Source organism: Sparus aurata, chromosome 3 (genome assembly GCF_900880675.1).
Source record: "Sparus aurata chromosome 3, fSpaAur1.1, whole genome shotgun sequence".
Taxonomy (NCBI): Eukaryota; Metazoa; Chordata; class Actinopteri; order Spariformes; family Sparidae; genus Sparus; species Sparus aurata.
Window position 1 is genome coordinate 16,205,240 of NC_044189.1, and position 23,988 is coordinate 16,229,227.

Genomic DNA, 23,988 nt, shown 5'->3' on the forward strand with positions numbered 1-23,988 from the left:
TGACTTTTAGACAAGTTATGGTTTTTATTTTTTTCTCACAAACAAAGTTTGTTTACAAAAAAGGAACGTCAAAAATAAAATTGTACCTATCTATTGCATGTCATGCTGGCAGTTTTAACTACATGCAAAAACAACAATAATAAGAAGAACATTGATAATAATCATTACTGTACAAAAAAATGTGGGGAAAGGTATGAGGTGTGAAACATCATCTCAAAAACAAAAACACTTGTATTGAAAAAATGAGTTCTATAAAAAAGGGTGTTTTTCTTTTCTTTTGCTCCAGACGGAGTCATGTGTTTGTACATGAGACTTAAAACAGGGCACAAGACTCCAAAACCACCTGGGTAGAAAGGTTGTGTGAGACTGCGTAGAGGCGGAGAGAAAAATTCCCCGCTCTAAAGACAGAGGGGTGAGAGAAGGGTGAAGGAAAGAAACAACATGGAAGAGTAAAGATGACAGTGATGCATGTGCTTGAAATACAAGCACACGCACGCAGTTATCCTATACAAATCGAAGCCCTTACAACATAAAGTCATGCTTCATCGTCAACGTGGTAAAACGACACAACAAAGAAACTACATGAAGTTATTGTTGAACCTTATAACCTCTTCTTTAGATCCCTTATGATTGACTTGCTGTAGAACGTGAAATCTGAGGTATATGGCTTCATTTCATCTTCAACTACATGAAGGACAATAAAGAGGGTATGATTCATGTGTTCGCGGAAGGAAAGGTAAAGAATCCCACGGTTCACTTCAACCACAGATATGCCAAGAGCAGGTGGTGTAGACAGAGATGGACACTTTTTTTATGCAAGAATGAGAGGAAGAATAGAGTTGGTCTGCGGAGAGACTGTTGTCAGGGGCTGTGGCAGTGGATGCATATATGGTGTTGGTGCATGGATGCAACTTAACGAGAAGTCAATCAGTGTCCCTTTGGTTTTTTTTCATCCAGTGCAATACATTTATTACTAAAAAAGAGTGTTATAACATTACAGGTCACTCGTCTACATGAGCAGTGCTTAGAATTTGATGTTTGTTGTCGAAGTCGGTGGCATCTGTCGGCATCACATGGGCTGGTATGCGTGTTGTGTGTGTGTGGAGAAAAGGTTTCCGGCTGGGCTCAGTCAGTGCTGACCTGCGTGACCTGTGCGTCAGCTGTCTGGTTGGTGGACTGAATGAACATTGGTTGGGTCAGCTCCTGTCCTGCTGGCATCGTCACCTGCTGAATCTGATACAACTGCTGTAAAACAGAGAAACAGACAAGGAGGATGATGGTCTCTGTGGCATCTAACCTAAAGGTTTAACATTATAAAATAAACTCTTGGGTTGTTACTAGGTGTTTCTTGGATTGTTTCATAAAAAGAAAATTAAAAAAAAAAATCTTTACTGATTGTATTAGAAATCCGATTCATTTTTATTCTATAATCAAATGTTTTTTTCCATCATACTTCGGGTTTTACATCAGATGATATTTGTCTATAACTTATCGTTATTGCTGCTTTCTTTGGCCTAGTGAATGAGGCATTTTTAATACCAATGTGTTTAACTGTTAGATCATGTTATATTATTTTTTTTGTTTTCTCAAAGGCCACATGTCAGCTGAGTCACAGCCATCTATGGCCACTTGTTAAAATGAGAAATGCTAGCAATGCTGACAAGCAAGAAATAATGACATTAGGTCAGATGCCAAAACCAAAATGTAACAGTTACATTTATTGCATTTCTTACCTGTCCATCAGTAAACTGGTTGAACTGCTGCTGTCCTTGCTGCACCTCTGCCTGTGTGATCTGAAAACAAAACACGTTACATGAGATTAAAGATTCAATTATTTTATTGTTTTACAACTTGGCTGTACAATAAATGTAACATCTGAACAATATAAATACTTTGTTATCTGATCATATGCTTTAATAAAGCCTTTTTGTTGCTACGGCGATTACCTGCTGGGTGTTGGCGAGAGTCTGAATCTGTCCTTGGACTACTTGCGCTCCGGAGACTGGCTGAGCTAGACGGATGTACTGTAGCTGGCCCGTGTTTAGTTGAACCTACACTCAGCCAACAGAGGGGGGAGACAGAGTTTGGTTTAGAGCAAAGGTCATTGGAACACAGAGGTCACAGCCATTTTCCTCCTCTGGACTACAACAATGGAAATCAGTCAATTGCCTCTGTTGAAATTGTTAACTTTGGTTTGATGATTGCCATCAAAGGATGGATAATTGACTAAAACATGGTTGTGCAATCCCTCCTCTATTTCCCATCACTTTTTATCCAGCTTGACACAATCTCTTACCGGGATTTGCTGGATCTCTCCGGTGTTGGTTATTATCTGCTGCATGACCTGCATGGTCTGGCCTTGGGCTTGAGCTGTCTGAGCTTGACCTTGTGCTGCTGCAGCTTGGACAATCTGTACCTGCTGGCCCTCACTCACCTGCATGGCCACAGGCGCACTCTAATGGAGAGAAAAAAGAAGGAGGAAAGAGACACATATAACATATTAGTTGCTGGTCCACAGCTGCTACAGGCATGTAGTTTATGAGTGACACAAAGCAAAGTACCAGGAAATCACAAATTTCCCTAGAATCAGATTTTAACCAAGAAGTTTAGCCTTAAATTTGAAAAGTCTGTTAAAGTATCATCAGGCAGGTACAAAAGAAGTCGGGACATAAGGTGATGATGCAGGTTTCAGGTCCTCTCTTTCTCTTCTGTCTGTCACACTATCTACAAAAAGGCCACCTGATCTCGTGCTGCGATCACCCCGACAGACCTGAGTCACCTGATCAGAACAGAGCTCGTAACAAGCACCGGCCCTCCGTGGGTACGAGTGTGTGTGGTTAGTGAACATATAAATGCATGTGTGTTTACCGTGATGGGTGTGCCCTGTGATTGCACCTGCACCTGCTGTAACTGCTGCATTGTGGCGCCTTGCAGCATCTGATGGCAGCGACAGAACAGAATGAGAAAATGAGAGAAAGACACACAGTGAGAAAAAAGCAGCGACAGCAACAACTTAACACATGAATGTAAGCGTGTGGGACTAGTGGCGCAGAGTAGAAGCTTCAGTGTCAGAGCAGCTGTGACAAATAAGCAGCAAAAAACATTAAATGGTATGTTTGTGAATGATAAAGAAGCTGAGGTGAAATGTCAGAAACGGGTTCAAAATAATAATCATGGCCAGGTTTTGGAGAATGCGTGTACATCACAGTGGCGTTTACATCAGCTTCAGGAATGTCGACTGTGGTTTCATAAGTGCTTTTGAGAGTTGGCGACCTGAGAGAAAAATGACAGAATTGGTACAACAGCGACTACGAGTGACTCTGAAAGCGCTGCACACGGACACGCAGATGCATAGATAAAGGGTTGAATTGAGATCTCTGCCCATCGTCTGTCCCCATGCTAAATCTCACCATCCTTTTCTTTTTCTAGATTCTAAAGCAGCTCTGCCAAAGTGGCAGATGTGTCCTAGCAAAAATATGAAAAAATAATTTATGCTGTTTTTAGTGACGCTTTGAGCAGGAGGTCAGCAAATGAAGAGAACTTAAATTCATCAAATTCTGTTTTGAATCTGAATAATACAATACAAAAATACTGCTTCTGGCCCGTGGTTCACTATTAAGTTTCAGTTTTGTCCCTCCAAGGTAAAAAGTGTAGGCACCCCTGCTCTCAAGCATTTCTAGATAACACTTCCCTCCATGGACCAAATCTACTGGCATGCGCCTGATGGGCCTGATGCAAACACTTGTGACTTAGAATACTGACAAATGGGAATGGTTTATAGCCATGTGGTAACAACAGAGGTATGAGATGCCTCCAAGTTGTTATTTTTTCACAAAAGCACAAACCAAGTACATTTTTGGCGAGTTGACTTCAAAATGTCCACTCTCTCCCTCGAGGTCCACCTTTAAAAGTGCCACCTTGTAAATAACCTACAATGGAGTTCACGTAAGGTGAGTGTCAAACTGTGACCTCCCTGCTCTCAGCGGGGACTGCAGCAGCAGCAGCAACGACGCTAGTGAATCAGGCCAGGTCTAAATGAGTATGACAGCTCAGCTAAAGGCAGTATGCTGAAGCAGCATGAAGCACCACGGCGGCCCAAGAGCGCGGCTACACGACATGCAGAGGCTGAGCTGGAGAGAGAGGGCTCGGCAGCAAAAGCAGCAGGAGTGAGACAATTAGAAAGAAAGACGACTCAAAGGTGTCCCCTGGTTTGGCATTTTTGTTATCGTACTGACTGGTGAAAAGACGCTACTAAAGAGAGGAAACACACTCCCCCCAAAAGTCTGTGAGTGAGTGAGTGCGTGTTATAAGCAGTGTGTGTTTTTGTATGTGTGTGCTAATGACTTGGTTCCATTAAGAAACAGCTATTGATTTCCACTTTTTGTTACTGTCAGCTCATTTCTCTTTCACTGGAATGCAATGACGAGCGAGGATGAGAAACATAAGAATAAAAACATACACACTTTGATAATCGTCCTTTGAATTTCTTCCTCTGTTTTGCCTTGCCCTTTAGTTATAAGGCAACACATTAACTGCTTACTTCATGCTTTTAGAATCATTCAGAATCATTATTTACACAGTGACACTGTATATGTAATATGTTTAAATTGTGGAGGCTGATTTGCAAAACTGGCACTGATAGCACGCACTTACAGAGACGTTCCTTGTTTGTCTGTAAACATTTAATTTCCATTACAAATCATATTCATTATTACCGGAGAAGGGAATATAACACTAAATGTTTCCTTTGTAGGGATTCACAGGGAGGGTGTTTGTCTGGTTATGTGCACTGGGTGTGTTCTGAGGTTCAGTTATTCTTGCTGGCGGGAGAGTGGCGAGCTACTGAATGTGAGCTCAGACTTGCATCAATAAAGTCAGGTGTGATGACCTCGAGTAAATCAGCCTTTCTCAGCATGATTTCAGGGCACACTGGGTGGAGTTTAGAATGTGCTGCCTGTACTATTTGGAGAAGGCAGTCTTTTCAGAGAGTGTTACACAGGCTGCATTTCCATCAGCGTACTGTATTTTTGTGAACATTTTTAAGTAGGGCATTAGAAAAGGTTGATGTAAACAGCAAAATTCAAAACAAGCTTTTTATACTGGTTTGAGGGGGATTACTGAACAAAAGTTAATGTGCTCAGCAGGATATGGAAACACCTTTTCTCAGTAATTTCTGACATGGCAAACACATCAAGAAGAAGCTGTGTAAAACACCCTTCTGTCTTCTTCCTCTTTGGGGTTTTTTGGTGATTGTCAAACCACTTTACAACCAGTTTACAACCAGTTTACAACTTCTACTTCTGCGACACTGATGCAGCCGTGATGCCGTTACAGACACACACATTACTGCAAGTTCAGGGCGAGCTTCGTCAACTGGTAATTTGTGTTTCTGTGGGGACTGTTAGCTGTAGTCGGGACTTCACTCTATTCTCCACATGGCCTTTATTATTTCTATTATTATCATAATTATTATTATTATAATTATTATTATCATTATTATCATCATTATTATTATCGCCATTACCACAGCTGTATAAGATCTCATATACAGCTGTGGTCTCATTTCTTTGAATCTTGCCGTGTGTCATTTGCACTCTGTGGGAAACTCTGTGAAAACAAGGCATCAGTAGTACCTGTCCTTGCTGTGGCTGTGCGATGATAATCTGTCCGGGCTGGATGGTCGTGGCCGTCTGTGCGCCGGCCTGCTGGGCCTGCTGTGTGCCCTGCACCTGCACGGCTCCAGGCTGCTGGGCCAGAGTGAAGTAGTACTGCACCGGCTCTGCTGGAGCTACTGACTGACGCATCTCCTCCTGAAGATGACACATGCACACACACACATAGAAGGGGGCCTATCAGTCCATTACATCTCCATGAATTATTGTTGCAGGTGTAACGGTAGAGGAGGGTAAGTCTGATAAATAACTGATGGGATGTGGCTGGAGAAGAGTAATGTAATCTGGCCATAAGATCCATTACATGCACCATACTGGTCAATACCATAGACTGCAGGTCTGGAGGCATGGTAGGCTGAACATGGTCATGTGTTTCCGGGGGAACCACAGGTGAACATCGTTGTTTTCATGCACTGGTCAATTTTGAGATTTTGGGATGCTTTGCTGACACAGCATGTCCTCTTTCAGACTTGTGGAAAGAAAACATCGAATATATGTATTTAGGTGTTTATTTTAATACATGATTCTGTTTTGGACATTGATGGTAACTAGCAGATGTATATTAGATAATGCATCATTTTAATTTTAAACATAATATATTAAGAAACTTGTTACACAAAAGGTTATGTCCTAATGTAAGTGGTCAACAGGGGACTTTTCACGTAACTATCGCGTATCTATTAGTGACTTTTTACCATATTCAGCCTCTTTTTGTCTTTTTATAACTTATATTTTTTATAACTTATATATGCTGTTTTCCCATTTTTCTCATCTTTTGAGCCAGAAATCTGCAAACTTTGATTCCAATCTATTCCGATCCATCTATTCGGATAGTTATTAAAGAGGAGTTTGCTCATAAATCATTCATGGCCTGATTTGTATAACATTTTATTCCAATCATCACTGTAAAGTAGTATCTATATACAGTATTTACTGTGGAGTGATAAAAAGATGTTCAAAATCCTTACTGCTATAAACCATGGACTTAAATAAGTCAGCAAATTGAAAGAACGATGTTGCACCTGGTTTACCCAATGTTCAGATTTATTTTCTGGAAATATTTGCAAATTAACACATTTTCATATTCATATAGAACATTTCTAAAAAGTTGTTATGCAGAAATAAATTGCCGTAATTCAAGTAATCAACTGGGAAACTTTAGTGGTGATATGCCATAGTTAAGATTTCTAGTCTCCACTTTAACTCCGATTAACCCATTTACATAACAACAACAAAAACATTATCAAACATTTGTGACTCTACTGTAATATACAGCAAGTAAACTTAATCTAATGTTTGTGACAGCTATTGATTCATGTGTGCAAATGTTCTTTCTGTCCGCCCTCATCCTGGGTCAGCCACATAACTGCAGCGGTAGAATTTCCAGGTTAGATGCCTGCATGGAGGCTTGAACACAGGTATAATAATGATAACACATCCAATTATCAGTTAACAGTGACCTGTATAATACTGCTTCATAACGAATGAGCAAGGTTTCAGCTTGATGAGGTATCTCCATCACCAGAAGCGTAAACACCCCTCTCCCAGCTCCATGACAACACAGCTGAGAGTGTAGGATGTTTACAAGCCTGGAGACAGTCTACTTGACAACACATTTAAAATCGCTCTCTCTCCTCCATCTGGTATGCTACGTTTTTATGTCAATGTCCTGCTAGAGCAAAACTTCCAACATGATATGATGTTTTCTATAACTAAGGGCACTTGACTTTATCCTTCCTGGATTAGTCACTTGTAGAGGACATGAAGTTGTGCGAGAGTCATCGCTGAGATTACTGTTGGCTGTCAGAGGCAATAAGATGCTGCAAACATCCGACTGAAAGCCCTAGCTGTCCAAACCCCAGCTTCCAGTCAAGGATGTTTACAGCACCTCCGGGTTGCCAACAATAGTAAAGTACCTGGGATTAAGACCCCCGTCAGCTCCTTTCCTTTGCTAACTGTCAGCAAATTATTTTCAAACGACACCTTGAGAATAATTTGCCTTTCCTGGCAGTGCGTGTTTTCCTACCTGCCGTTTAGGTGGCTTCAGGTCGTCGCGGGGCACAATGTCGATCAGGAAGTCAAACTGGTCAAACTTTGTAATGGCCATGGCAATGTCGTTCCTCTGCAAACACAACAGACACACATGGTCAAATGGTGAGGTCAGGCTTTATTTGTGCTAATTCAATATATGCAGGGACCTATATATAAACACGCTTCATGTCCTAAGGTCAACTTTCCCAGAATAGCCACACAAGAGGCTACTGTGGAATTGAAACCAAGTTCCCAGTAGCACTGTAGCAGGTATTTGCTTTCAAAACTGAGCTCATAAGGAAGAGATGATAAGTTTAAAGCTGAATCAACAAGTCAACGAAAATGTATCGCAGACTGTTTTAATAGTCGATTTATCTTTTGAGTCACCTCTCAAGCAAAAGATACCGAACAGTTGCTTGTTTCAGTTTCTCATGTGTGACGATTTGTTTCTTTCCAGTAGGTGGCGACTGATGGTGGACCTTTAAAGGCTGATACAATGGCAATAGTTTGGAGAAGAACAAGCTGAATGCAGATTGACTGGCCAATCAGAAAAGAGTCATATTTGTCTTTGTTTCTAAAGGTCAAATGTTACTCTTTCTGATTGGCCAGTCAATCTGTAGATAATCTGTAAATCTGTAAATAAATACATGAGTCTGTCATAAACACAGTCGCAGCCAACCGCCACTATCGGAACCAAGTCCGCCCATACCAATAGCTTGTAAAATGGCCAGCAATGAATCGGTCTTAAAATAATACTGCGATATTTGTGCGCTATATCATGACATACAATATATAACAATAAGCAATGGGATTTTTGATGAATAATCATCAGTAATGCGGATATAATGAGTAAGTGGGTAAAGGCAAGTATTATAATGTGTTATGTCACAATAACAATAATATTGATCCATTGCCATTCTTAATCAATCCACCTCTAGTTTCCAAATTAAATAGTGAAAACAATCATTACTTTAAGCTCTTACTATCTTATTTGAGAGTTCAAAAACTATTTTCAAACTAACAGTTGCTTAAGGGTAAAGGATTCTTAATGAACAATCACCCTTGCATCACATTCATAGAGCTTGTGTGTGTGTTGTGTGTGTGTGTGTGTGTGTGTGTGTGTGTGTGTGTGTGTGTGTGTGTGTGTGTGTGTGTTTGGTGGAAATGAACACGACGCCATGACGTGCTCCGGTCCTCGTCAGCACAGCCTCTGCTGCTTCCTATATCCACAGCAGTGTGCTGTCTCTGTGGAATTTTCCACAGGATATTGGCTGTCAGGACCCCCCACCATGGCCCTCCCTGCACTACAGTCTATTTTTAGTAGCTTGATTAATATCTGGTAACACCAGGTCACATCTACACTTGTTCTATTGATGAGCGTTGCTATGGCGACCCCAACTGGCGTGCCCTCTTCACAATAGGCCTCTGCATGTGTGTGCGTGTATGTGTGAACATGTGGAAATGGAGGTTTTCCCTCACTTAGGCACAAGAAAATCACACATTCGTGTGGTTCGACCGTCACGCATCCCTAATGCATTATCTTTGGTGTTAAATGTAGTTAACATGTAAAACCTGTACAGTAAATCAAGTTTCTATTTAAAGCACAAAGTGTAGAGTTCCAACAATGGAGAGTTTTATGCTAAAAAAAGGACTAAGTCAAGACAACAGCAAAGAGAATTCACTTCCAAAGTAGGTCTTCAACACCCCTCTAAGACTGACTGCGACGAGTGAGATAACACTTTTTTCCAGCCTCTTTTTCGTACCTGTGTTGGCATACACACACACACACATATCCATGGGCTAATCTCTCAGAGGTATGTGAATGGATAAAGTCGACTTAAGGGCTTTCATGTTCTGCTCCACAGTTTTCCCTCTCTTGACGTCCAGGTGAGACAAGCTCTTGTCTGATTTTCCCGAATGTTCCCATCAGTACATTCGTGTTCTCTGTTTTCCTTTCTCCACCTCACATCATTCCAGAGTCCATCTTATTCAACTTTGGGACAGCGGAGCAGGCAAAATGGCACCGGGGGAAAAGTGGGTCAGCAGCACCCGCCTAGCTTTGCTTTCAAAGTCAATGGAGGGAGAAAGAACTAAACAGAGGGATGGTCCTCAAGGGGATGCTGGTATGGGGGCCTCTGCTTGTGTATGTACACAGACACAGGCACAGCAAACAGCCCAATGCTGCAAGGGTATGGGAGAGGAGTCAAAAAGAAAAAGATGGTAGAAATATAAAGAAGGAAGTAAGAAGAGGTGTAATTATTAGTATGGACAGAAGTGACTATACCAACTGATGGCGCTAAAAGAGAGTAAGAAGAAACGTGATCTGATCAGGGCAAAGCACGCGAAGGAGAGAAAAAAGAACGACGGAAACGCTGTTCACACATATCATCGCGTGTCTGACCTGTAGCGTGCGTCTCTTGTTGTCCTCAGTGTGGATCCACGCTCTGAGGGTGAGCTCTGTGATGAAGATCTGAGCTGCCTTGGCAAACAGGACCGGAGCCTCTGCGCTGATCATCTGTGCAGAGGAGACGGAGAGTCAAATACGCCCACAAACATCAACCACATATCAGCTATAATGTGAGTCACTCAGGACCTAAGTGACAAATGGCCGCATCACATTCAAAAAATGCTGCAAGATGAGCATTCATCTCTAAAAAGACCAGCATCTTATGAGTAAAATTCAAATACTTTTCAAGCACTTTAACGGAACCAAAACCAACAATTTCCAAAATCACGATGCCTTAATTAGCACATCTAAACTGACAAAAACGGCTTTAAGTATTTCTTTGAACCCATAGCAATCAATGTATGTTGTGTATACTGTTTATTTTTCTTGCAGCTGCTCATGTTAACTTTGATTGTATGTTTTAATAATGATTATTAGATGCTTGCAAATTCTGGCGCCAATAGACTAACACATAAAAAGGTGGCATAGTGGCATAGTTTCTTACAACTATCAAAAGTGTGTTATTGTGTGGATGGCCCACACGATTATGTTGAAAATCTAGCATTTTAAAGGAGATCATTTCTCGTACAAACATGTTAATAATAAAGTGTAATCCAAAAACTCTACTCAAGCAGAGCAATATTGCTCAGCAGGGGAATGTCATCATTATTCACTAAACACTTGAACGTTATCATTCTTTTCAGTATAATTGTTGGTTACCTTCAAACCTTTGTTTGTGCCGGACAAGACCTCTTAATGGCACTCCACTTTTAAACGTAAAGCTGAAATGTACAGCCTTGACTGTAATAAAACCACAGCGCTCACATGGACACATGCAGTGAAAGCTGCTGTGTCAGGGTTGACAGAAGGGTCTTGACTTCAGTTATGTTAGGAATCGCCTGATCTCTTTACCACTTTAAGCTGCTGCTTAACTAAGGGGATAGTGCTTCTCTTGACACGACACATTCAAGCCACACACACACACACACACACACACACACACACACACACACACACACACACACACACAGACGTTCCGAGGCTTTCTCTTTAGAGACGATGAACTGTTGAGGCTGATAATCTGGTGCAATAAGGGAAACAGAGAAAAAGAAACGCCTCATTCTATTCAATGCAGCAGAAATGTTGGGAGATGGGTAAGTTCCTTTAAAAAAAACTTTATGGATACATGCTCACAAGACTACAGTATATCCTTAGCTGATCAAAATCAGTTTATTACTTTGTTTTATGCATTTTTATTCTGACACAAACCAAAATTTACGGCAATGTGAAATAGGTTTTTTTAAAAGTCAACAAGCGGCTTGAAATCTTGAAAACTGAAGGCATTCTAGGCTTCATGTATTGCAATTTCCCTTGCGTTGATGGATTATTCCTGTGTGCAAACTGTTATTGTGTTTTGATGTGAACCGATTTGATGTAAATAATGGACTCCTTATCAACGGATATGGCTGAAAACGCAAGAGCTGACAATATGTTCCTATTATAAAATAAGTCCAACAGGCCATTCATGGGCACTGTGTGGTCTGAGCAACAAAAGGTTACAAATTAAGAACATGATCGGGCACACAAGGCAATTCAACGAACATTATTCATAGACCTGTAAGGCATAAAAAATATCATAACTCTGTATTAAAAGGAACTGAGTAAGATCTGACATGTAGTTTAAAAACCAGATCAGACAACAGACTGAAGCTATATCTCACCTAATTCCCTTTAGTTATCCTTAAGAACACGTGTTTAAGGTTGTGAAAACGTCTATTTTGTCCCAAATAATGTTTTCCGTTAACTTAACCAAACAAAGACAGAACGCTACAGAGAAACGGAAAATAAGTGAATTTAGAGTAAAAATTATACATGCACTGTATCATGATATGTTCCAACGAGATATGAACCCTGATCAGAGTCAGATTTGTAGTAATTTGGATTGCTCAGTTTTGTGGCAGGAATTTTATTGGAGCTCTGTATCCTTTCACATACTTGCACCTAATAATAACAATAATAATAATAATAATAATAATAATAACAATGTTATCAAAATGAACAATTATTTAGGCTGTTCTCTTACCTTGACATCCTCATCCAGCTTCATGATTTTCTTGATTCGAGCCAGAGGTAACTCCTGCACACGAAAATCCTTCTGGAAATAATGGATAGCCGTTGTGTTAGGGACAGGCAATAGAGCATGATCAAGTTGTTCTTAAGTATTTGCTTGTGTGAATGTTTGAAACCAAATGTGTGCGTGTGTCTATTTCAATAGCCATAGCGTACCACAGTCAGGTTCCTGATCTCCTCCATGACCCGAGGCCAGAAGGACTGCAGGGTTTGCTGGGCATCGCTGCCCCCAGCTCCAAACGCATCGGCGGACATCCTCTACTCTGCTGCACAGAGGGAATGACAGGGGAGGAGAGAGGTGGAAGCACTAGGTTAGTTAGAAGAAAAACAGAAATACAAAGATGTGATTTGATGATTCAGGCAGGTCACAGGATACAGTGTCAGTCCGACCCAGGCCTGAGCTGCCCAGAGCGCTTCACGTGTGTCAGAACCACATATCCCATCACAGCCTATAATTATAATACAGTGAAATCTAAAATAGAGCCCCAGCGGACTTCTATTCTTGTTCTTGTGGGATATTGACATGCTCACCACCAGGCTGGCTGCAAACTCCCTGATTATGAATGGCTCTATCACCTTCAAGCACATAGCGGCAGCTCCTCTGTAAACACAAGTGTGTCATGTGGAAGTCAGTTGCTGCCAGTGACCCGATACACTGAGGACAACGCTAAAGCTACAGATCTGAGATATGCATTGGGTGTTTGTGTCACAGAGAAACAATTTCTTAACAACAGCGATCAACTTTTTTGTGGACGCACACCTTGAACACACGCAGAAAGTTGTACAATGAAGGAAGTCAACTGTAACACACACACACACACACACGCATGTAGACATAAAAGCCAGTGCTTCTACAAGGGGTCTGACGGTTTGAAAGAGGATCCAGCAGGTTACTATGGCATGCCAGGAATCTGCTGGGGGAATATTGGCCTGCCTGTCTGAGCATGCAGAGCTCGGAGTGTCTGGATCGCACTCTTTCACTCTCTCCCTTTACTCTCTACCTCGCTGAAAAGATCTGGCAGAAGGGAGAAGAAAAAGAAACGGGGGGGGGGCAGAACAAGAGATGAGTGTGTGGAGCTACTCAAGAGAGACGGGTTGTGTTTGTGTGCGTGTGTTGCTGAGGGAGGGCTAGTAGTGCCTTGTCCAGTTCAGCATTAATCCAGCGCTAAGACAAAGTGCCAAAGGCTTTAACAGGGGGAGGTAAGAGACCGACGGGGCCGCAGTCAGACTGCTGTGAAAACTGGCTATGTGGGTCAAACAAGACAGAAAGACAGAGACGCGGAGAGAGAGACATGACAGAACAAAGAAAAAGAGTGTTAGGAGAAGGGGGGGGTCTCCTCTTTATCTTCTCTTTCTCTCTCACTCTGGGCCAACAAGCGTGAATGGCTGCAGCTCTGGTCCAGCTGACAGGCCAACACAAAACAAAAGACAGCCTCCAAGTCTAGCCCTCCATCGAGTGTCAGCGTTGTAGGGGGTTGTTTTGACTTTGGGACCACATCAGCGCCTTTCTCCGTACCACTCAAGTGCGGTTGTAAATATTTTACACGGATAAATCACCAATTCAGAAAGCGGGCCTTTAACCCGATTGATTTTTGACAGGAAAGACTGCATCTCTGGCAGTTGTGGAAGTTACTGAATAATATAGAAGGAGCACTGCTGTGTCCTGTCCTGTCACAGGGTTTTGGACAGAGAGTACCCTAAATCAATGAGACAGAATGGCAGCGGGGGGGGGGGGGCTTTATATAAATCAATCAGGCCGCTTGTAGCTACAGCATGCCAGGCTAGTGATTGACCTTGACAATGTCTCCCCTTCTCTGTCTGACGCTCCAGTGTCCAGTTGCATTTCAAGGTTGATTGAGATCCTGCAGTCACTAGAACAATCCCAGCATTCCATGGGGCAGGAAGGACTGATGGGAATTGTAGTTTTTACATCTCTGCCCGTCAGATGAGCTAACATCTGGCCTTTTCTTTTTTTTTTTCCTAAATTGCAAACAGGGTGGCAATGAGAGCTTTTTGTTTTTTCCAGCTGAACAGCGTTTCAACACCCGTATCAGCACTTGATCTTGTGATCATTTTGAACAAGACAACCTTGTGTGTCTCTGTGTGTGTGTGTGTGTGTGTGTGTGTGTGTGTGTGTGCCGTCTGCCAGCTTGTGTGGTTCTCTCCTACTGGTAGCCTGATAAGGAGTAATAATTAGGCAATTCACTTGACAGCATTACAGACAACCATCAGGCCAATTACCATGGTAACAACGCAGTGGCCCAGAGGAAACGGAGGAGGAGTTAAAATAGAAAAGGATTCAATTGATAAATAAAAAAGATAAGAAAACAGGCAGGCCAACCCTCTTTATTCACATGCCTCCTCTTAAAACTCCTGCTTTTTGTTTTAAAACGCTCGGCGAGGGGAAGCTTGTTATTAAATCACACATACACCCCAACCCCCTCTCTCTCTGACCCTGTGACCTTCAATCTAAACATACGGCCAGGCACTAACCACAGCAGCAGCAGGAGGAAGGGGGGCGGAGGGGAAGTCAATGTATGTGAGAAGAAATGAGAAGGCAAGTGTGGTGAGAGGCAGGCTAAAGCGTGAGAGAGGGGGAAAACGAAACAGAACAACGTATGTGTGAGAGACAAGAGAAGGGCTGACTATCAACACGCCCTTGAGCACTGCTCCTCCAGCTAGCTAACATGTTCTACCTTCAGAACACCAATATTACCATATTTCCCAAGGCTTTGCATCGATGGAAAGTTTGCGTGGGAGCCTCTTCTGCTGACTTCTTGCAACACCTTCTATGGTCTGGGTCTGGACTAGTCAAACAAACACTCTGAGTGGGGCTATCCGCTGCACAGAGAAAATCAATTTTGAAACTCCCCGAAAGCTAATAAATGTCAGCGTTATAAACGTTGTAAAAGGTCTGGAGGTTGATGCAGGCAACTATCAGCAAGCCAGTGTCGAGATGCCTTATTTTATCTGCAGTGATAAGTCCTATTTGCTTCTGTATTGCTAATCTATAGGAAGTTTTGCAATGCTACTTAAATGGAAATCTGCGCTACGAATTTGTCAAAGCTCTTTAGTTCAGTTCAAGCCTGGCATTGTAAGTCCCTATGTATAAAGTGTGCTGTAAATGTATTGTGCTTTCAATGTGAGCTTCCGGATAACACTGTGCATCACTCTGTTGTAATGATCCTGACGAGCTCATATCTGCTGTGCTGTTCTAAGCTGCTATATTAGGGGACACTGTGTTTTTTTTTTGCGCTATGCATCTCTCCTCTCCTCCTCTTCCATGCGGTTCAGTTGTCCTTCAACGGGTCATCGAGACAGAGAGATGCCGGTGTTGGGTTTCCGATGAACTCTGCTGCGTGTGTGAGTCTTTGAGGACAAATGTGATGTCTGCGCTTTGTTCGACACTGTCCAACACAGCAACTTGCTCTTCCTCCTTTGAGTGGCTCTACATCTCTCTTCCCGTCTCCCCTCCAGTACTTCCCATCTCTCTCTGTCACCCGTGGGTGGGTTGCGCTTCTCCCTTTGCTCCGTCTTACTTACTTTCACCTGATCACCCCTCATCCAACTTCGCGGAGAAAGTCAATGCTGCTCCGCTTGCAGCAGCTGAATCAGCGCTAATGTTGCCGGGATGTTGCTGCCATCCCCGTCCTGCATGCATCCTCTCTCATTCGCCCTCCCTCCCTCCCTCCCTCTCTCGCTCACTGGCACGTCACATCGAGTGGCCACTCACAGCAGCATCAGCGACTCGCTCCAACTCTGACATCACACCACTTTACATGAGCCTTCAATTCCTGCCCAAATAAACCTGATAGCAGCACAGGCAGAAGACCGGAAAAAAACAACAAGATAGTATCACTTAGCCATATTAATTTGTACTCCAAGACTGGTAAAAGGGCAAGGAAAGGGCAAAGAGGCCATGTTTCCCACGTCACTTTCTGCACAAAGACATTTTTTAATGAATTTGTCTTTGGTTAAAGTAAAATGTTCTGCAGTTGAAATGCCCTCTTAATGACCTGATGAATCGGTACAAACTGAGCTTAATTTTGCAGAGTGCAGTTGACAGGTAATGAGACAGTTTAGGACAACCTGAGGACCTATTTGTGGCAGAGGAGTGAACTTTTCCCTGAGGTGGTTTACCATCACATTGTTGCATTGTTGTTTGGCTGAAGAAGAACTCATCTCACCCCAGAGTGGACACTTTACATAGGAACAGATGTGAATTGAGAGGACCTAACCAACATGGAAATAAAGACGCATATATTAAGTTTAGACAAAAAATGCACTGCAAGTACCATGGTCTGCAATGAGTTTGTATTTTTGAACCTCTGTCACAGAGGATCTTAATCTCAAAATTTGAGGACCTCAGCATTATACTGTTTTCAAGGCATACTGTGGTATATTACGTGGTATATTTTGCAATCCCACACAGCTCAGTGATACTCTGATTTATTTATTCATCAAAATCTAGATCACTACAACTTTTTTAGAAGCATATTTCAGATAATCCTTGATAGTTTAAATGGTGATTCATTACAGCTCTCTTTAAATTCAACATTACTGCAAGGACAGAAACAGATGATTTATTTCTCCCATACTGCGACCTTTAAGTAACTCTGCAGATAGTTACTCTTCGTGGTTACTAACAGCTAGAGCATAAGGCTGTACAAAGAGCCAGTATGTACCCACATGCAGTGGTTGCCAACTTGTTTCACTATTTATGATGAAATCAACCGAAACACATATTTTTTCTCTTTTATATCATATGGTACCGGCTATGTGATGAATGTTGCTACGATATCGTGTCTTTAGCATTTGTCATTTTTCCACATGCTGCTGTGTGAAACTGTCAGTGATGCAGAGTGGGCAGTTAGGCAGGAAGGTCACTAAAGGTTAAAGTCTGCTGGGTTTTAACTGGCGTTCTAAGCAGAAAAACAAATGCAACTCTGTTTGCAGAACACGCATTAACATAAAACAGGGATAAATCATTGGACCACCAAGCAACCGGAGATGTTAAACATTCAGTATGTCAGTTTTATTCTTATTTACTATAATCATATAGATTGAATAAATACTCGTATACTAGGTAACAAATGTCATACTGATCAGTTTTCGAATTATGACCATAAATCAGGTGCGTATTTACAAATTGTAAACTATTAAAGCGCTCACCTCGATGAACCCACTCACACATACCACACAGAAGCAAACTGGCATGGTTACAGCATGCAGGGTAAATGATCTACTAAGGAAAAACAAGAAGTTCTCAGCCAAGAATTACAGATTAACTACTGGGACATGCAAAACTATTTCACAGATGTTGGTGCAAATGTTTTGTGATATCAAAAAAAGGAAAGAACACAGCGATAATGACTGACATGCGCACTGTGACCTGCGATGCAACATCACTTTGGCGCGGCTGGACCGAACCGGCCAATCAAACGGCTCTGCAAACTTTGCCCTTGGTTCTGCTTCAAGCCAACTCCAGGAAGTGCTAGTCACTGATCTCCCAAGGTCATTCAACAGAGGAGAGAGAGAGAAACCAGAGAGGGAGGAGGGAGAGAGAGAGAGAGAGAGAGAGATGAAAGAGAGAAGGGGAGGGAGAGGGGGAGGATAGAAAAGGACAGGTTTTTCAACTTTCACTGCAGCACTTAAGTGACCCCAGTAGTTCAAGCTGTGTTCTTTCTAAGAAGCTTAATAAAAGCATCTGATACTGTACATATTAGCGATGTTTCGTATCCCCCTTTGAGTTTCACTTCTGCCGTGTCCTCTCATCTCCCTCTACATGTTTCCTTCTCGTTGCTGACAGAGAGACTGCAGGAGCCAATCTCACATTCCTGTGACCTTCATCCAATGCTAGGCCCAGTCTCTGGCGTCAGTGTAGGCAGGGCTAAAACTACCTGCATATTACATGCAGGAACATAGCTGACACCCCCTGGCAGCCCACACTGGCTTTAGTGACAGTTTACACATGTAAAAACACAGGGAGGGGGGGGGCAAGGGCAAAAGAGTGAACATTCAGCAGTCGTGGTCACCTTAGTGATTAGCGGAAAGCTACGTCAAAGTGTTTAGCGCCTTTCTTTACTTTTTTCTCTCCCCGGTGTGCCCACAGTATAGTCCGGGGCACAAATGATATTCAAATCGCATGCAGACAGCAGCCAACCCTGGGATTTGGCAGCGAGGGCTTCAACTTAAGAGTTATTTTTAGTCTCCCTCTCTCAATCTCCCGCACTCTCTCTCTCCCTCTTTCCCCAACGGGACTTGGTTTTGTCAAAGGCACCAATGGAAACTTTCAATTAGGGAGCAAGGGAGGGGGAGAGAAAAGGAGTCAGAGGAGAGCGAGAGAAGAGGCGCCCTCCAAAGATTCCATCAGAAGAGATCAGATCAAACTATTAGCCTCCTCTGCCCCTGAAGCTGACAGGCTGACAGTCTGTCCCATCTGGGTGTCTGGCACTGCCGGGGTGGGGGCCTGGGGGGGTCCTGAGGTCACTGCAACCAGCTGCACCTCCACCCCTGGGGACCCCTGACACCAACAGTGACAACAACACTGAGAGATATCCTCTCAGAGTCCTCCTTTTACAGCAAATCTCCTTTCAACACGGATGCCATCTTTGCCTCTCAGCTCTGCGTCACTGTCTGGCGCAAGCGTGTAAACAAGGACGTCCGGAGGAAAAGCGGGGGTCCGGGCAAGCTCCGGGAGCCACTGCTGCCACGGGCCCCCAAGGATATCAGCACCACCAAGACAGTGAAGTTCATCTGAGCACAGAGTCTGGCAGCCATGCAAGTGTTGAAGTCAGTGTGCATGGCGTTTCAAAGTCAAAAAACACAACAAGTGACAGCCAAAGACAGACACATTTCACTCTGCGCTGCTACTTTGCAAAAAAAAGCATGAACAACTATCGCAGATTTTTATAAAACCACCGTCCGTTCTGTAAAAAAAGGCATCAGCGTGTACTAAAGTGATAACTGAAGCAAATGGATGAGGCGCACGCACACACAACTCCAATCCTCCAAGGAGAGTACTACAGGACAGGAGAGGGAGGGGGGACTGAGGACGGCTGTAAAGGACAGACACCGTCTCATCACTGCAGAACGTGATGGAGAGACATCAGAAAGTGAACAGAGATAAACAATTTATTCCTAAACTCAAAGCCTAACAAACTTGACAGGTTGTCTCTTCTTTCTGTGTGTGTGTTTCCAGCGGTCGGACTTACCCCTGTGCCCTTCATGGTGAACGGTCTGCCCCGTTGGAGCAGAGCAGAACAGAGGGAAACAGATAGCCCTGTCCAAGTCTCCTTGAGAGCAGCGACGGCGGCAGGAAGAAGAGACACAGAGGCTGACAGAAAAACTCTCTCAAGCTCCTTCACTTCCTCCAGTCCCCCTGATCGTATCAACAGACAAAAGGCACTCTGGCTCCACTGGACAGCTTTAAAAAGGCTCTCAGCCTGGACACACAGAGAAGAGCAAGCCCCCCTTCCTCTACCCCTCCCCCTTCTCTGTATCCACTCTCCCTCTACACATTGGCCCGTCTCCTTCAGTACCCCCCCCCCCACGTCCTCCTCCTGCCTAAACATACTGCCCCGTCTTTCCTGTTTCTCTTCTGACCAAGTCCCCTCAACTCACTGACCTTCTCCCTTTCTCTGTCTTTTTTCACTACCTCACCCCTCTCCCCTCTCTCTCGCCAGTGACCCATGCGTTTGTCTTTGAGCTGACCCCTGGCCCAGGCGAGAGGGAACAGAAAGCCAGCAGCAGCAGCAGCAGGCAACAGCAGGCAAACAGTACAGCGGCACTCCCGACTCACAGACAAAAATCTCTAGCCTCCTTCCCCTTTAACATTCAAGAGTAATCAATCTAGCTTGCTACATGATACTCAAACCCCGCCTCACACCCGACTCCCACCTCACTCTGACACTTGCAGCCAATGAGAAGACAAGGTCCTGCTATGCAACTGGATGGTGCACACACCAATCAGCTCTGACACATCCCCCGCTCCTCCCCTTTCCTCCGCCCAACCCCCTTTTACCGACAGCCAACTTCCTGCTCTAAGTTACCTTGAGCTGCAGGATAGGGGTCAGGGAAAAGAAAAGAGGAAGAGAGAGTAGAGAGGAGAATAGGTGAAAAAGAGCAAATAAAGTTGTGGAAAGCTCTTCAGGGAGTGTGCGAGGGCGTGCTATTGGTGGCTTGCCTCGGCATTGTTTGTCCTCAGGCGGTCCCCTGCCTCTCCTGCTGCTGGACGGATGAGAATGGTTCCACGGGCTGCTCTCTGACAACTGCTCTCTGCTTATTTACAATGTCAAACTAAATGTCTCCCTCTGCCCCGCCTCCTCTCTGCCGCTACAGGCTGACAGAGCAGTGATGCAGGCAGCCGTGCTGTCCCTCACTGGCTGAGGCAAGTGCCAGAATGGATGCCGCATGTTGCATCCACATGATTTAAAGTACAAAAGCATACTAGGCAGACTCGCTGTCTCATACGTGTGCACAGGTATACATGCACATCCACACACGCATTTTGCCCTTGCTTTCTCATTGCTCACAGTCACACACCGCAAACATCCAGCCTCTAACCAGCCTACTTGTTATAATGAGATTCATTGTACTGTTAATATTGTGCTAGCAGAGGAAAAAAAAACAGTCTGCATCCATGATCACTCATTATTCACTTGGAATATGAATTAGTTTAACTTAATTCAACAAATGACTCAAGGGAACATTTAGTTATGCAACCACAACATCAATCCGATGAGCCCCAAATTATGGTGTCGATCAAATTTACACACAAACTAATTACTGCACAAAAGATCACTGCAGATCCTCAGAACAAGGTGAGGAAAAAAAAACAGCTGACTGGTGAGAAGCCACGGAGGAGGGGGGTAAGGAAAGAGTGCATTTGATTCTCCTGCTATTTGTGGATAAACAAGACTTGAGAGATATGGGAGAAAGTGTGTAAACAAAGACATTGTTGTCTTGACCCCAAAAAAGTACGCTCACAGCAGCTTCCACCATTAAAACGTCATCAGAAAAAAAACACGTCAGCAATGTCATACAATGCCCTTCTTGTTAACTCACCACCGGCTCAATGTGCATACTTTCTACACAGTAACCTTTACTTTAGAACACCAAAGCAGGTCACTGTCGCGAATGTGCATAACTCGTGCACCACCAGCTATATCGACAATTCCACATCCTATATGCAACCTTAATAGGACACAGAAAAACAAGATAATTAATTGTCTAGAACTGACAGAAACTGAAGGTGTGATTGTAAAGACATTTAGGCCAGAGAAGCCCTCAAGCGATCACTTGTGCAAAGGATGGTGGTATGACGTGAAGCTTTATGCTGCATATTACTGCAAATCCTGACTGTAGTGGGGAACACAACAAGCTTAACTGAGAGAGAAAGAGAGAAAACCTGCCCCATCAATGAAAAATCTAGTGGGGGAGGGGAACCGGAAGGATGGAGAAGGACAGAGAGGAGAGTTGTTACAGGATGGGAGGGGTGGAACAAGTGGAGAGAGGGCGAACGAACAAGATAGAGACTCAAGAGAAACAAAGCTAAATGTTCCCTTTTCTATTTTTGTGAGGAGCATGGGGACAAGAGCAGGTACTACAGCCATCCTGTTAATGATTAGAGTGGAGCTGCACAAAGATTAATCTCTCCAGCGTAGCTGCCATGCCAAAGCCGTGCTCAGTGTAGATGTAGTCTGGTTACCCAAAATGCCTCAGTAATGACACCTGGCAAGGTCACCATACAAATGAGACCTTCCCATGACTTGTGCCGCCCATAGCAGGGACATGTTTGCTCTCAGTGATGCTGTTTAGAGATAAACATACACCAGCCAGACTATGGGCTTCACAAACACGCAGCACCCGCAGGGCAGCCAGGCCAAGCCATGCATTCACCTACAAACATGCAAAAACACACGCACACCTGCATGACTTAGGGGTTAGCTGGCTGATTTGCACACTGGTTGCGCAGATTAAGCTCCCTAAGGTATGACTGACCCTCATTCAGTCATTTTAGAGTAAACGTGCACAGTGAACAGTGAAATGAGAACAGAACATTATTATACCTTTTATAGATAAATAAAGCAAACTCAGTTGTAGGAAAGGCTGGAAGCTGTACACACCATTTGTCTCCAATTCTAATAATGAACAGGACAGGCTGAGGCACCTTGGAAATGTTTATGTTCACTTGGGATATGGCAGCAATGGCCTTGTGGTTATATGGATCAATGATATAAAAAGGAATATATAATAAGTATTTTTTAATCATTGATGACAAAATCTTGCTAATCCAAAAAGTGCAGCGTCAAGTTAGTCGATTTTATTCTGTTCTTATATTGTGTCTGATTTTTAAAACTATAAAATTATGCGAGCAGCATATGGTATATACATTACGTTTCATTGAGAACAGCAGCGTTGCTTACATTGACCTGGGTCAGAAAACAAAGACACATTTAATAAATGGCATATCGATGTTACAATGCGTTTATCCCACGTCGTGTAACGTTAAGGGCAACTCTGTGGTCTGAGGCGTTAGCCTTTAATGCGATGTTTCACTTTAACTAGGTCGCTATAGTATGCATTATAAGCCAGTTCAGACGAACAAAGCGGCTAGCAGGAGACAGACACCGATGCCCCATCCCAGTCACGCATACGGAAGATTGTGATTATCAGTAAACCTTTGGTTGCCCTAAATAAACTTAGTATTGAACGCAATGTAGTTCGAAATGTGGCAAATCGGCTGCTACACACTGAGGACAAACACAGAGTTAGCACTACTGGCTAACGTTACGGTGACCACTGTCACTTCGTGCTAACGTTAGTGAAATTAACATTAGCTTGTTGGAGATGCACACTGGAGACTGTAGTGCAACACAGGTGGACATCCACCGAGCGTGTAATTTTAATTACCACTGGACAACGTGTCCTGCCATCAAATGAAAGTTTGCAAAGCTTTCCAAAGCTAGGAAGAAGCAATCTAACCAATAAAGACAACGTTTGGATCTGTCCTTCAGACCAATCAAACCTCGGACTAGATTCCACCAATCAAGGTTTTTAGGGCTAAAGCTCGTTCTGCAACTGACGCCATTCGGGGTCGGTTAGAAATAGCCAGTCCGCCTAACAATCAGTTACAGACGAGCCAACATGGTGGACACAAAACATCAGTTTCCTGACCGCCCGTGATCCCTTCAGCGGGCCACCAATAAGCGCCTCAGAGAGCGGGGAGGGAAATGGCGCCTATGTTCATCTTCCAAAACAATCGTCTATTGGTCAAGAACAGCAAATGAAAAGAAGCGAAGTAATTGCCGCCTCTTCCACCCAACACGGGCCCCATTCTTGTAAACGTTCTAGACAAACACGAATTTTAATTTCTTACTCACTTTGTTTTACGGGTTCGAAGAGAAGTCCGGCTCAGCGTATTATTTATTTTATTTAGCTAGCAAGGGGAAACAAGATGGCTGCGGCTCGAACCGGAAACAGTTCAGAGCGTATACGCCATGACGTCGCAGTTACGTTCCCTGGGCACCGGCGTCTCTCCACCGGTTGTCATTGATTTCACTAAATTTAAATGGGATATGGAACATATTGTATTTCCCAGTTTTATTACAGTGAAGCATTAGTGAACTGGTAGAGACTGCAGTGACTCAAATTTTAATGTAGCAGTTAGTGTGAGCCAGTTAAGCAACATACACAACTATGCTCTGC

The 23,988-nt window shown here is 43.4% G+C and overlaps 1 protein-coding gene across 8 annotated transcripts; it reads right to left on the reverse strand.

Moving 5' to 3' along the window:
- nfyc (nuclear transcription factor Y, gamma) lies at positions 1 to 23,784 on the reverse strand. Of its 8 annotated transcripts, none has more exons than XM_030411594.1 (11): positions 23,664 to 23,784; positions 12,436 to 12,545; positions 12,233 to 12,301; positions 10,105 to 10,218; positions 7,699 to 7,794; positions 5,634 to 5,810; positions 2,869 to 2,937; positions 2,297 to 2,455; positions 1,947 to 2,051; positions 1,734 to 1,793; positions 1 to 1,245 (listed from the first exon to the last, which is right to left on the reverse strand). In XM_030411594.1, the coding sequence occupies exons 2-11, from the start codon at positions 12,532 to 12,534 to the stop codon at positions 1,126 to 1,128; spliced, it is 1,068 nt and encodes a 355-aa protein (XP_030267454.1). In that variant the 5' UTR covers positions 12,535 to 12,545; positions 23,664 to 23,784; the 3' UTR covers positions 1 to 1,125. The 8 variants fall into 8 exon arrangements, with proteins under 8 accessions (XP_030267454.1, XP_030267450.1, XP_030267453.1 ...); XM_030411590.1 differs by having other exon boundaries at positions 12,233 to 12,304; XM_030411593.1 differs by lacking the exon at positions 23,664 to 23,784 and adding an exon at positions 20,465 to 20,591 and having other exon boundaries at positions 12,233 to 12,304.
- Between the last annotated feature and the right edge of the window lie 204 nt (positions 23,785 to 23,988).